Source organism: Psammomys obesus, unplaced genomic scaffold, assembly GCF_907164565.1.
Source record: "Psammomys obesus unplaced genomic scaffold, mPsaObe1.curated_primary_1811, whole genome shotgun sequence".
Lineage (NCBI taxonomy): Eukaryota > Metazoa > Chordata > Mammalia > Rodentia > Muridae > Psammomys > Psammomys obesus.
The window spans coordinates 33,788,352-33,800,092 of record NW_026596073.1 but is presented as its reverse complement, the minus strand read 5'-3'; the positions used below and the strand labels follow the sequence as shown (position 1 = coordinate 33,800,092).

Genomic DNA, 11,741 nt, shown 5'->3' with positions numbered 1-11,741 from the left:
TTCTGTAAGAAGGATGAGCTGAAATGTCAGGTATTTGTGTGTGTGTGTGTGTGTGTGTGTGTGTGTGTGTTTTGTTGTAGCCTTCAAGAAAACCTGATGTCAAAGTGCATTACTACAGGATCTGTTAAGGTCAACCAGACCCTTGTTTGTGGAATCAGAGAAAACATGTGGACTTTATCTTGCTAGAAAAAAAAAAAAACACTACAATTTTTCTTCCCTATTGTTTTTCTGATTATCACAATTAAACATCAGAAGATCTTCCTATATACATAGACACCAACGTTGATTTCAAGAACACACAACTTTTGTGTAAACATCTACTTCCCTGGTACTTCACCCCTAGAGGCCAAGACAGCACTATTACGGTGTGAGTTGTCACTGGGCTCCTGTAGATTTCTCCTGGGCATATTAGTTGGGACCTGCAGTTCGCTGGCAGATGCAGGCTTAGCAGCACTTGATGGTGTTGTGGAGGAGTGACATGGAAGTCTACGGCGATGACACTCCTCCCCAGAAGTAGATGAATGTCTTTTTCTTCCAAATTCCTCACTAATAGGGGGCTGCAAAGCATGAAAGACAGCAGAGTAGACATTTTCACCTTTTCCCTCAGAGTCGAAGGCCAGACTTTCCAACTGGGGGATTCATACTGGTGCTTTGTAGACTTTAGCAGTATAATGAATTCTTACAGCAACTCAGAGGACTACATTTACATTTCCTTGGCAGAGTAGGACTAGTTTGTTCAGTCAACATAAACTTGAGAAGCTTTTCCTATGTTTGTGGCCGGGCTATGATCAGGGCATGAGTACAGAGGTGGTTCCTTCCCTCCAAGAAAATATTTCCATTGACCTTCCTTTAGCTTGGATGCATTGCAATCTTAGCCCTTCCTTACCACTAAGCTCCTATTCCAGGCCTCTCCAGTGTGTAAAGTTTAAATAACAGCTGAATGGAACCAGAAGGAGAGAAAGGTGCCAGGCCAAACAGCCTCAGGCCAGTTTGACATTTCACACAGGATTCCTATGCTAGAGGAACCAGACCAGACAGTATTATTGAGGATATTACATTTAAAACACCTTCAGACCCATTCAGACTGTAGGCAGGAAGGGGAAGGACTCTGTATTTAAAATGTCTGTGCTTTAGGATTTGTTTCAGTTATGCAGTTATAGATCTAACACCCTCAATCTAGCCCTTAATCCAGAAAGAATTCCAGGACAGCCAGGGCTACACAGAGAAACCCTGTCTCGAAAACAAAAACAAAACAAAACAAAGAAAAAAAGAGGAGGTTGGAGCTAGAGAGATGACTCAGCAGTTAAGACTATCACCAGAGTTGAGAGTCCCAGCACCCACATCAGGTGGCTCCCACCCTCCTGTAACTCCAGCTCCCGGGGATAAAAAAAAAATCCCTGTTCTGGATTTTGTGGGTTGTCTTTATACATGCATACACACATGCACAAATAAAATAATCTTTGAAAAGAAAAGGCAAAAAGGTTGGGTGAAGATACAGCTTAGTGGTATATTCTTGCTCAGTCCTCAGCAAAGAAAACAACCCAAAGCTAAACCAGACAAAACTGAGTGAAATGGTTTCCCACTACTAGTGCATCTCATGGTTTCAGAAAGCATCTAAGTACAGTTGGGCATCAGAATCAAATGCATTGACAACCGCACCAGGTAAGATGTTCCCATTGGGGAAATTACATGAGTGTCTGTGTCTGTGTGAGTCTGTGTGTGTGAGTGTGTGTGTGTGCGTGAGTATGTGTGTCTCTCCATGTGTCTGTGTGTGCCTGTGTTCATGAGTGTGCATGTGGCTGTGTGCCAGTGCAGGTGGAGGCCAGAAGTTGATGCCGCTGTCTTGCTCTGTCACTCTCCACGCTCTCTTTGGAGACAGGGTCTCTCGCTAACCCTGCAACTTATGGCTTTCAGTTGGCTGGCTGGCCACTGCGCCTCAAGAATGCTCCTGCCTCTGCTCCCACATTCTGTGCCCAGCACCAGGGTTACGGATACACACACCACCATGCTCAGCTTTCACATGGATGCTGGGTAGATCTGATGCAGGTTTGGCAAGTACTTTACCAACTGGACCATCTCCCCATCTCTTAGTTTTGGGAAACGTAAATGAAGAAAGTATATGGTAAGTTTTAAAATCTATTTTTGTGCCTGTTTTCAAAGTTTGTTGTCAAAAGAGAAAAGTTAAAATCTCAAAATTAAAAACCAAAAAATTTAAGATTAATGTTATGAAAATCTGTTATATTTTAGTATTATACAGGTACAAACAATAGAGGAAAGAAATGAAAACTTACATCAACACGGAAGTCTTCTAACTTCTTAAAGCTACAGAGGTATTCCTGAAGTTTTGGGTCGACAGACTGGGTCTTAGATTGAGAATATTTCAGATAGGCCCAAAATTTTTCCAGTCCATATAGCTGGCCTTAATAACAAAAGTATATATGTTATATGTAACTAAAAACCCTGTCATGCATATGATTCTACCAGCAGTAAACCACTTACTGTCCAATAAGACACATAGTGAATTAGAAATGGTGGCAGCTATTATTTGCTGATCATTTGTTATGTAACAGGTACTACCTAAGTTTTGATCACATATCAAACTAACCTGAACCATATGTAACCAGCCTGGTAAGACATGCCCTCCTGTTTACATTATAGATGGGAACACTGGAGCTGGCAAGGTAGAGGAACTAGCCTAAATCACATGGCTACTAAGAAATGGAAAGGGGCTCAGACCTAGGGATCTGGACGGGTTACAGGAGGTTGCCATATCTGACAACTTATTGACCGATTCAAGTCTACAACTTTGAAAGAGAGTGTTTGTTTTTACCAGATTCGTAGTCTTTTTTGGTTTCTTCTTGAAAATCCTTAAAAATTTCTTGTCTGAATTTTTTTTCCAGTCCATAACTATAAAACCTGAACAGACATTCTAACCCATACCTATGGAAAGGAAGGAAAAGGGGTAAAATTGTGGCTTTACTCAAATAAAGCAAGCACCTCCTAGTGAAGTTTTGTACAAGCAAACATGGTACAAACCTTAACAAGAGATGAGTTCAGTAGATATTTCTTTGGCTTTCTCACGCTATATTCAAGGCTACCCTCGAACTCACTATGCAGTTTTAGCTTACCCTGAACTTGCCAGCCTTCGGCCTCAGCTTCATAAATGCTGGAATGGTATACAAATTTTTAACTGACTTGCTAATCTGTGCAGGACAACATTATTTCTTAAGAACTAGTGAAAAGACTAAGTGACATTGGAAATGTTTTAGATTTTTCTTAAAGCGAAGTTTAAATGGTATGCTTATTTCTTGAATATACTCTTCCATCTCGGAAAGTCCACATTTTCGAACTCTTCAACTATAATGGCATAAGCTCATTTAGATAGCTCCTGATAGTTATAAAATATATTCACAGCAGATCTATTGACAAGAGAGCTATAAGCTATAAATTTGCTTTACAAATCAGAAAAGCATTTTCCCTGTTTCTTCTAACCACCTAGAGTACCTGTGACAAGTACCGACTGGATCAACAGACGGGCTCAACCATCAGTAACAGCGAGCAGAGCCACTCATGACAGAGGGGCATAGTGAGATGGAACACATAGCATGAGAAATCTTGCTTTCCCCCATTTCAAGAGACCTTAAATCTGCATTGACTCTCAATACGCATTAATCTGGGGTTGTACATGCATGTCCAAGGACGTGTAGATGATGGGAGCATTAAGACAGAACATCTTTAAAACATTTTTAAATTTTTATTTAGGTCTGTGTGTCTGTGTGTCTGCTTGGCTGTATATATGCCAAGTGTTGCACTCTTGGAGGCCAGACAGCATCTGATCCCCTAGGACTGGAGTTCCATTTGTAACCCCTTGATATGGTTGCTGGAACGGAACCTAGGTACTCTGTAAGAGCAGCAAGTGTTCTTAACCACTGAGACATTTCTCTAGCCAGGAGAGAACATTCCTGTGATTACATTCTGCTCTGTGCCAGACTGGATTTCTACTGATCACACCTTCTCTTTTCCGCAATCTCGTGTAGTTCTCTTTCACTGTAGCTGGGCTGCTTTGTATGAATAATTCCATATGATAGATGAGACGCTGTCAATTCTAAGGAAAGGTTATTCAAGATATTGAGGCTTCTGCCTTGGAAGCTGCTCTTCTTTCTTAGATCACTGCTTTGTGAGTAGCTACATTGAAAAACACTGTATGGAGAAGCAGCTGTGGTCAGGAAATGACACCCTGGTCAGCAGCTAAGGAGAAAAGCCTGAGGAAGACCCTGAAGAAATGCCAGCCCGAGTAATACTTTGAATGAAACCCTATGAGGTTTGGGTTGGAGTTACCTGGCTAAATGGGTTCCAGAGACCCCTGCACCCCACTAGTAGTTAAGAAATGTTTGTTTTACTTTGAATTTAGGCATTTCCGATTATATAGCAACAGAAAACAAATACAATCCTCATTCCAGTTACATTGTTATTTTCATAGCTCAAAATCAGACTACTTGAAATTGTGATTTAAAAAAATACTAGAAAAAGCATTAGGAGCCGTTTGACCTGTAATTCTCTTTTGCATCTTCCCAAGCAAGTTGTCTAAATTCTTCATACATTTTTCTATTGAAGTGGTCTCTGAGGAAGAAAGACCAGAAACGAAAGAGGGTGTTCATTTCCTGTGACTGTCCAATTCCCAAGCGTTTTCTCTCTGGAAAGACATAACAAAACACCTTAAAATTAAACATGCCTTTAAAAGCCAAGGTAGCAAGCATTTTATATAACTCAAAATTAAAAGCAAAACAAAACTAAACAAAACAAACAAACAAACAAACAAACAAACAAAAACCCCGCAATGAAACAGTAACTGAGATTCTCTTAAATAGAGGACAAACATTAAATCTATGACATACTATTTAAGTTATAAATACTTGGCAACAGTAACAAGAATGTATTAAAAAAAAAAACCGAGAAAATAAAACTAAAGGCCAGACTATCTTGGCCAGATATGAAGCGACAATCAATTTTTAGAACCTCCTATACATCAGCACAGCTTGGCGAAGTGCATCTTACCACTTAAGCACCTTCGACGATATTTGTGGTACACTTGTTGGGTGAAGCCGTTTTCCTGCAGCAGTTCATGAGAAGGGTGCTGGACCTTTGGGAATGAGTGAGGAGCACAGCTGCAGCCTCCCGTGAGTGGCGCACCTTCTGAAGGTGAAGCATTGGAACTGCTGTTTGAGGAGAGGAAAAAGCCTTCAAAATGAAGCCTCAGTGGTTGACTCAAAACAAGAGGGCTGGATTCGCATCACCAGAGCTCATGTGAGTGCTGAGTGGACACGGCAACTGCCTGCACTTCTAGCTTCAGAGGTGGAGACAAGAGATCCCAGGAGCAAGCTGCCTAGCAATATCAGTCATATCAGTCACATCAGTGACTCTGGGTTTGACCAAAAAGACAAAAAACAAAAACAAAAACCCTGCCTCACTGAGTGAGGTAGAGATCAATTGAGGAGTATTCCCGACATCACTCTCCATCCTCTATGTGCATATGTGCACATACACACACGTGAAAAGAAGAACGAGAAACCCCCAAACGCAAAGTAATCCATGTTAGTCTTTCTCACTGCTGACCGCCCGGGCAGTGCAGTTATCCTTAACTACCGACACAAATGAACAGAAGGGACGCTATACAGGTCCAAAACAGGATCACTCAGAGCAGTGTCACAAGTTCACTAAAGCTCAAAAAAGAAAAACCGAACAGCTCAGATACTCTGTCAGGTTGATTACCAATTTAATTGAGATTAGGTTTTGTTTTGTGTGGTCAACATTATAGTACTAGAGAAAACATCAACTTGACTAGATTAAAACGAAAAGATGGAAATGCGAGATATAAAATGACAGGATGAAACTAATAATCTCACCTTCTTAAAGATATACCTTATGTGCCTACCTTAGTCTCTCTCTAAAGTACCCCCTGCCTGGGTCCTTGTTTTCATATGAACCTGTTATTCAAGTTTAGGCCTTTCTCTTCTTCAACTTGTATTCACTCACTATTCTTCTTCCTCTATCTTGCCACCAATATCTTCCCAAGACAGAGATCCACATCAGCAGTTTTCAAAGTGCAGGCCCCAGAGGGTTCAGGAGAACCTTCTCAGAGCCAGCAAACCCAAACGGTTTCCAGGCAGCACTAAGACACTGTTGAATGCTGCAGTCCACCCTAGCAGGACAGAAGTGTGGTGTGATGACATAAGCTGAGGCTGTGGTCAAACTTTATTAATGACTGTCTTCTTCCCTGCTGTGATGTAAAAAACTTCCCTACTTGCAATGAGAAAAAAAGATGTAGCTTCACTTTTGGATGTCTTTGGTGAAGCAGAAAAACTAACTTTATGGAATACTACTCAGCAATTAAAAACAAGAAAATCATGAAATTTGCAGGCAAATGATGGGGCCTAGAAAAGATCATCCTGAATGAGGTATCCCAGAAGGAGAAAGACACACATGGTATACACTCACTTAAGTGGATATTAGACCTAAATTTGTACACCTAGTTAGCAAGAAGGAGGACCCTGAGTAAAATGATCAATCCTCACTTAGAAAGACAAATGGGATGGACATTGGAAATAAGAGAAAACAAGTAACAGGACAGGAGCCTACCACAGAGGGCCCCTAAAAGACTATACCTAGCAGTGTATCAAAACAGATGCTACAACTCAGAACCAAACCTTGGGCAGAGTGCAGGGAATCATATGAAAGAAGAGGGAGTTAGTATGACCTGGAGAGGACAGGAGCTCCACAAGGACCAAATATATCTGGGCACAGGGGTCTTTTCTGAGACTGTTTCTTCAACCAAGGACCATGAATGGATATAACCTAGAACCCCTGCCCAGATACAGCCCATCGAAGCTCAGTATTTAAATGGGTTCCCTAGTTAGGGGAACAGGGACTGTCTCAGACATGAACTCAATGGCTGGCTCTTTGACCTCCCCTCCTCCAAGGAGGAGCAGCCTTGCTAGGCCACAGAAGAGGACATTGTAGCCAGCCCTGAAGAGACCTGATAAGCTAGGATCAGATGGAAGGGGAAGAGGACCTCTCCCCCATCAGTGGACTTAGAGAGGGGCAGGAAGGAGATGAGGGAGGGAAGGTGGGATTGGGAGGGATTTAGGGAGGGGGCTACAGCTGGGATACAAAGTAAATAAACTGTAATTAATATAAAAATAATAAATTTTTAAAAATAAAAAAGAATTAAAAGACATTTTTGAGCATAACAACAACAAAAAGAAATCATAGCCTTAGCACGCTCATCTTTTCTGTGTGACAAAAGCATGGGAGCTTCAGATTTGCATAGTGGACATGTTATGAAAACCTTTATCAACTGCATGCTGAAAAACAGGATGGGGCTGGAGAGATGGCTCAGGCAGTAATGCGTATACATCTATATCCCCCACACTTTGGGTTTTGTGAAGTCAGGCACATCTGGGTGCTTGCTGACTAGACCATATGGCCAAAATAAAGACCTCCAGGTTCAGTGAAAGATCACCTCAAAAACAGGCAAGGTGGGAAGTGACAGAGGAGGAAAATCAATATTGGCCTCTGTCCTTTACACTTGCATGCAGGGCACATACCTACACGCACATGAATAATTAAGACAGCAACTTTCTGTTGTTTTTTACCACAACCTAAAAAACACAATGTTTTCATAGTCTATTAAAGAACAGATATCTTGTGCCAAATCACTCATTAAGCTGTGATTAAGCTGTGAGGTAAAACAGCAGCTTTCCCATGGAGCAATGTTTTTAGAAAATATTCATTTGTGCGTGTGTTATGTGTATGCATGTGTGTGCTTCCATGGGCATGTTGTAGTCCACAGGTAGAGGTTAGAGGATAACTTGCAGGAGTCAGTTCTTTCTTTTCACTATGTGGGTCCTGGAGATGAGACTCAGATCATCACTGTTAGTGGCAAGTGCCTCTATTTGCTGAGGCAGCTTACCTGCCATAGCACTGTCTTAATTAAAGTGACCAATGATCACATTCTCCAGGCATCATTATTTGTGAGATGTTACTTTGACTGGGTCTTTAACATCAAGAAAAATTACTGAGTATTTTCAATGATAAAACTTGAGTTTTCAAGCAAAAGTGAGATTTTATCAACATTGTATATTTGTCTGAGTCTAATACCTAAAGATTTTTCCCACTGATAACTAAAGACTTTTCTAATAAAGTAATGACCTTTTTGGGTTCTTATGTTAAAATATGTATAACATAAATGACCATACTATGTGTAAACATATAATTCATTGGCATTGTTATCTGCACCCCAGATTCTATTAGCCTGTCTAACAGTGTACCTATTAGCCAGGAACTTTTACTCCTCCTCCTCCCCCCAGAGTTATCCATTTTACTTTCATCTCTGAGTTTGACTCTTTTACATACTTTACACAAATATGATAAAAAATGTTTTTAGGACCTCCAGATAGGACTGGACAGAAATCTTTCTGGCAAGGCAGTAGCTTAGAAGCACGAGAGTCTAACTCAATCCCTATAAACCATATAAAAAAAAAATTCAAGCCCTGGCATATGCTTGTATCCCACTGGTGGGAGAGACGGACAAAGGCATATCTCTGGGCTTACAAGGGAACCAACCTGGTGTTCTAGGGAGGTTCAAGGCTAGTCAGAGGCCTTGTCTCAAAAAAAAAAAAAAAAAAAAAAAAAAGGTAGACAGTGCCTAAGGAATAGGTAAGGTTGCCCTGACCTTGACATGAATGGAACACAGTTATGAATACCAGCATGCACACACAAACGTGTGTGTGTGTGTGTGTGCACCCAAATACACATAGGCATGCATATAAATGCACACAGTACCTCTGGGTAGACTTCTAGGTGCAGTATAGCTGGGCCATACAGTAGTTCTACATCTTAATATCTTGAGAAAGTGCCAAACTCTTCCACAGTGGCTTCAGCATTTTATATTTCTACTAGCTATGCAAGAAGATTCCAATTTATCTGCATCCTCACAAACATTTTCAGAAATTTTTTGTAATTTCTGTAATCACCTTGGGCTATAACAAGACAGAACAGACTGGACTGGCTTCAACAAAAGAAATATGTTCCCTTAAATTCTAGACACTAGATGCCGAGAACAAGATGGCAAGTAGAAAAGGTGTTCTGGTTCCTTTCTGACAACTTGACCCAAACTAGAGCAGCCTGGGAAGAGGGAATCTCAACTGAGGAATTGCCTCTATCAGGGTGTATGGTCAAGGTTTGTGGGAGCATTTTCTTCATTAATGACTGATGTAGGAGGGGACCAGGCCCTGTGGTATATGAAAGCAAGCCAGTAAACTATAATTCTTTATGGTCTCTGTTTCAGTTCCTGCCTTGAAATGCTGTCCTAATGTCACTGAGTGATAGGCTGTGACCTGGGAATTGTAAGACTAAGTAAATGCTTCTCTGCCAAGTCGGTCAAACTAGGACACAATGTGGTGGGTGGTACATGACTCTAGTCCCAGCGCGCAGGAGCAGAAGGCAAACAGGTCACATGTTTGAAGCCAGCATGCTCTACATAGCAGGTTCCGGAATGAGTCCTTGTCTCAGAACCAATGGTAGGAAGAGAACTCAGTAGTACAGCAATGGCCTCGCATGCATAGGGCCCTAGGGGCTTGATTCTCAGCACCTTCCCACCCCCCACCCCCCCAAAAAAAAGCTGGTTTCAAGTGAAACTTCTCCTGACTTGCAATGAGACCACGTTCATGCTATGTCCTGTCTTCTGTTTAGGCAAAAAGAAATATGCTTGGTGTAGCTATATCTTCTTATAAACCTTATAAAAACAAATGCATTTTAGAACAGAATTCTACCTGAAAGGCCCTATCACCAAAGACAATCACATGAAGGGTTAGGGCTTCAATACATGGATTCTGAGGTACACAATTTAGTTCACTTGACCTAGTGGTATGTTATCATAGAGTTTTTTTTTTTTTCTTAATTTTTTAGTCCTTGTCTAGCCAAGAACTATGTCACAATTTTTTTCTTGTGCCGAGTTTTTACTTGCATACTTTACCTTCTCTAGAGAAGTGTCTAGGTAAGTTTCTCACACATTCTAAAACTGAACTTTCTTTCTGTTGAGACAGGGTTTCTCTGGGTAGCTTTGGCTGTCTTGGACTCACTTTGTAGACTAGGCTGACCTCAAACTCATAGAGATCAGCCTGCCTATGCTGGGGTTACAGGCATGCACCACCATGCCCATCTTAAGATTTTCCTTTAAAAACTCATTTTCATTTAACCGTGTGTGTGTGTGTGTGTGTGTGTGTGTGTGCATGTGTGCATGTGTAGGTGAATGGAGTCCAGCAGAGACTACTGGCTCCTCTGGCACTGGAATTCTCAGCAGTCGTGAACCACTTATCAGGAAGCTGGGGGCTGAGCTTGTGTATTTTAAGAGCAGCACACATTCAACCACTGAGCAGTCTCTCCAGCCCTGGGGCCCCTAACTTTGTTTGTTTAAACTTTATTGTAATTGTTGCTGTTGAGTTACAGATGTCTTTATATGTTCTGGACTTAAATTCTTTATCAGCTACTGTAATTTCTCCACTAAGGTATATTATTCTATTGATGGCTTCCCTGCTTCACAGATGTTGATTTTGATATGGTCCACTTACTTTTTTTTTCTTTTATTGTCTGGGATTTTAGTGTCCCATTCATGCAAATGAAGCCAAATCCAATGTCATGAGATTTTTCTATGCTTTCTTCTTAAAACAAATTGACCATGCATATGAGTGTTTTTGGGCTTCTATCCTATGTAATTGGTCTATGTATCAGCTGACCAAGAAAACTTATGTAAAATAAGAGTTCATTTTAATTCCCTGAAGCTGGCATTACAGGCAGTTGTCAGCCACCTGATATGAGTACTGGTAACACTCCCTACCACTTTTGTTTTTTTTGTTTTGGGTTTTGAGACAGGGTTTCACTGTTTAACTCTGTCTGTCCTGGGTCCTGTAGACCAGGCTAGCCTCAAAGATCTGCCTGCCTCTGCCTCCTGAGTGCTGGGATTAAAGGAGTGTGCCACTATAACTAGCTATAATGAGTCATATCACTGGCTTCATGATTTGTAGTTTTGCGCATACAAGTTTTTCACATCCTTGGTTAGACTTATTCCTTTCTACTTAATTTTTTAGATACTAATATATGCAAATGCTTTGTAAATTTCCTCTTCATATTGCTTATTGGGACTATATCAATAAACAATGCATTTTTTTCCTGGTTTTTCAAGACAGGATTTGTCTGTGTGTAGCCCTAACTGTTCTGGAACTCACTTATGTAGACTAGGCTGGCCTTGAACTCATAGAAACTCACCTGCCTCTGCCTCTAGAGTGCTGGGATTAAAGGCTTGCACCACCATACCTGGCTTAGGCAGTAGTTTTTAAAATCAACCTTAATAGTTTTCCTTTGGATTCATGAGACTTGCACTATCCATAACAGAGTTTTAATCTTCCTTTAGAATTTGATGTCCTCTGTTTGTTTGTTTGTTTGTTTGTTTGATGTTGTTGTTTTTTTCTTGTCTTTTGGCTCTGGCTAGAACCTTAAATACAGTGTTAAGGACTAAAAAGGAAAGCAAGCCCATAACAAAAGAAAAATTGCAGGCATTTGAACAACTAGTATCAGAGCAAATGTAGTCTTAACATATAGGAGAGTTTACTAGCCCATGGAATTACCCGTGTTTGTTGTGAAAGAAAGAAAGAAAGAAAGAAAGAAAGAAAGAAAGAAAGAAAGAA

General features: G+C 40.8%; 1 protein-coding gene across 1 annotated transcript in view; it reads right to left on the bottom strand.

The window, feature by feature from the left end:
• Positions 1 to 254: 254 nt before the first annotated feature.
• The window catches only part of Larp1b (La ribonucleoprotein 1B), a 107,441-nt gene continuing 95,954 nt past the window's right edge, over positions 255 to 11,741 (bottom strand). Inside the window, 5 exon segments of the mRNA XM_055625932.1 lie at positions 255 to 557; positions 2,292 to 2,419; positions 2,831 to 2,940; positions 4,549 to 4,693; positions 5,056 to 5,216. Coding sequence (XP_055481907.1) covers positions 318 to 557; positions 2,292 to 2,419; positions 2,831 to 2,940; positions 4,549 to 4,693; positions 5,056 to 5,216 — 784 coding nt within the window. The 3' untranslated portion in view covers positions 255 to 317.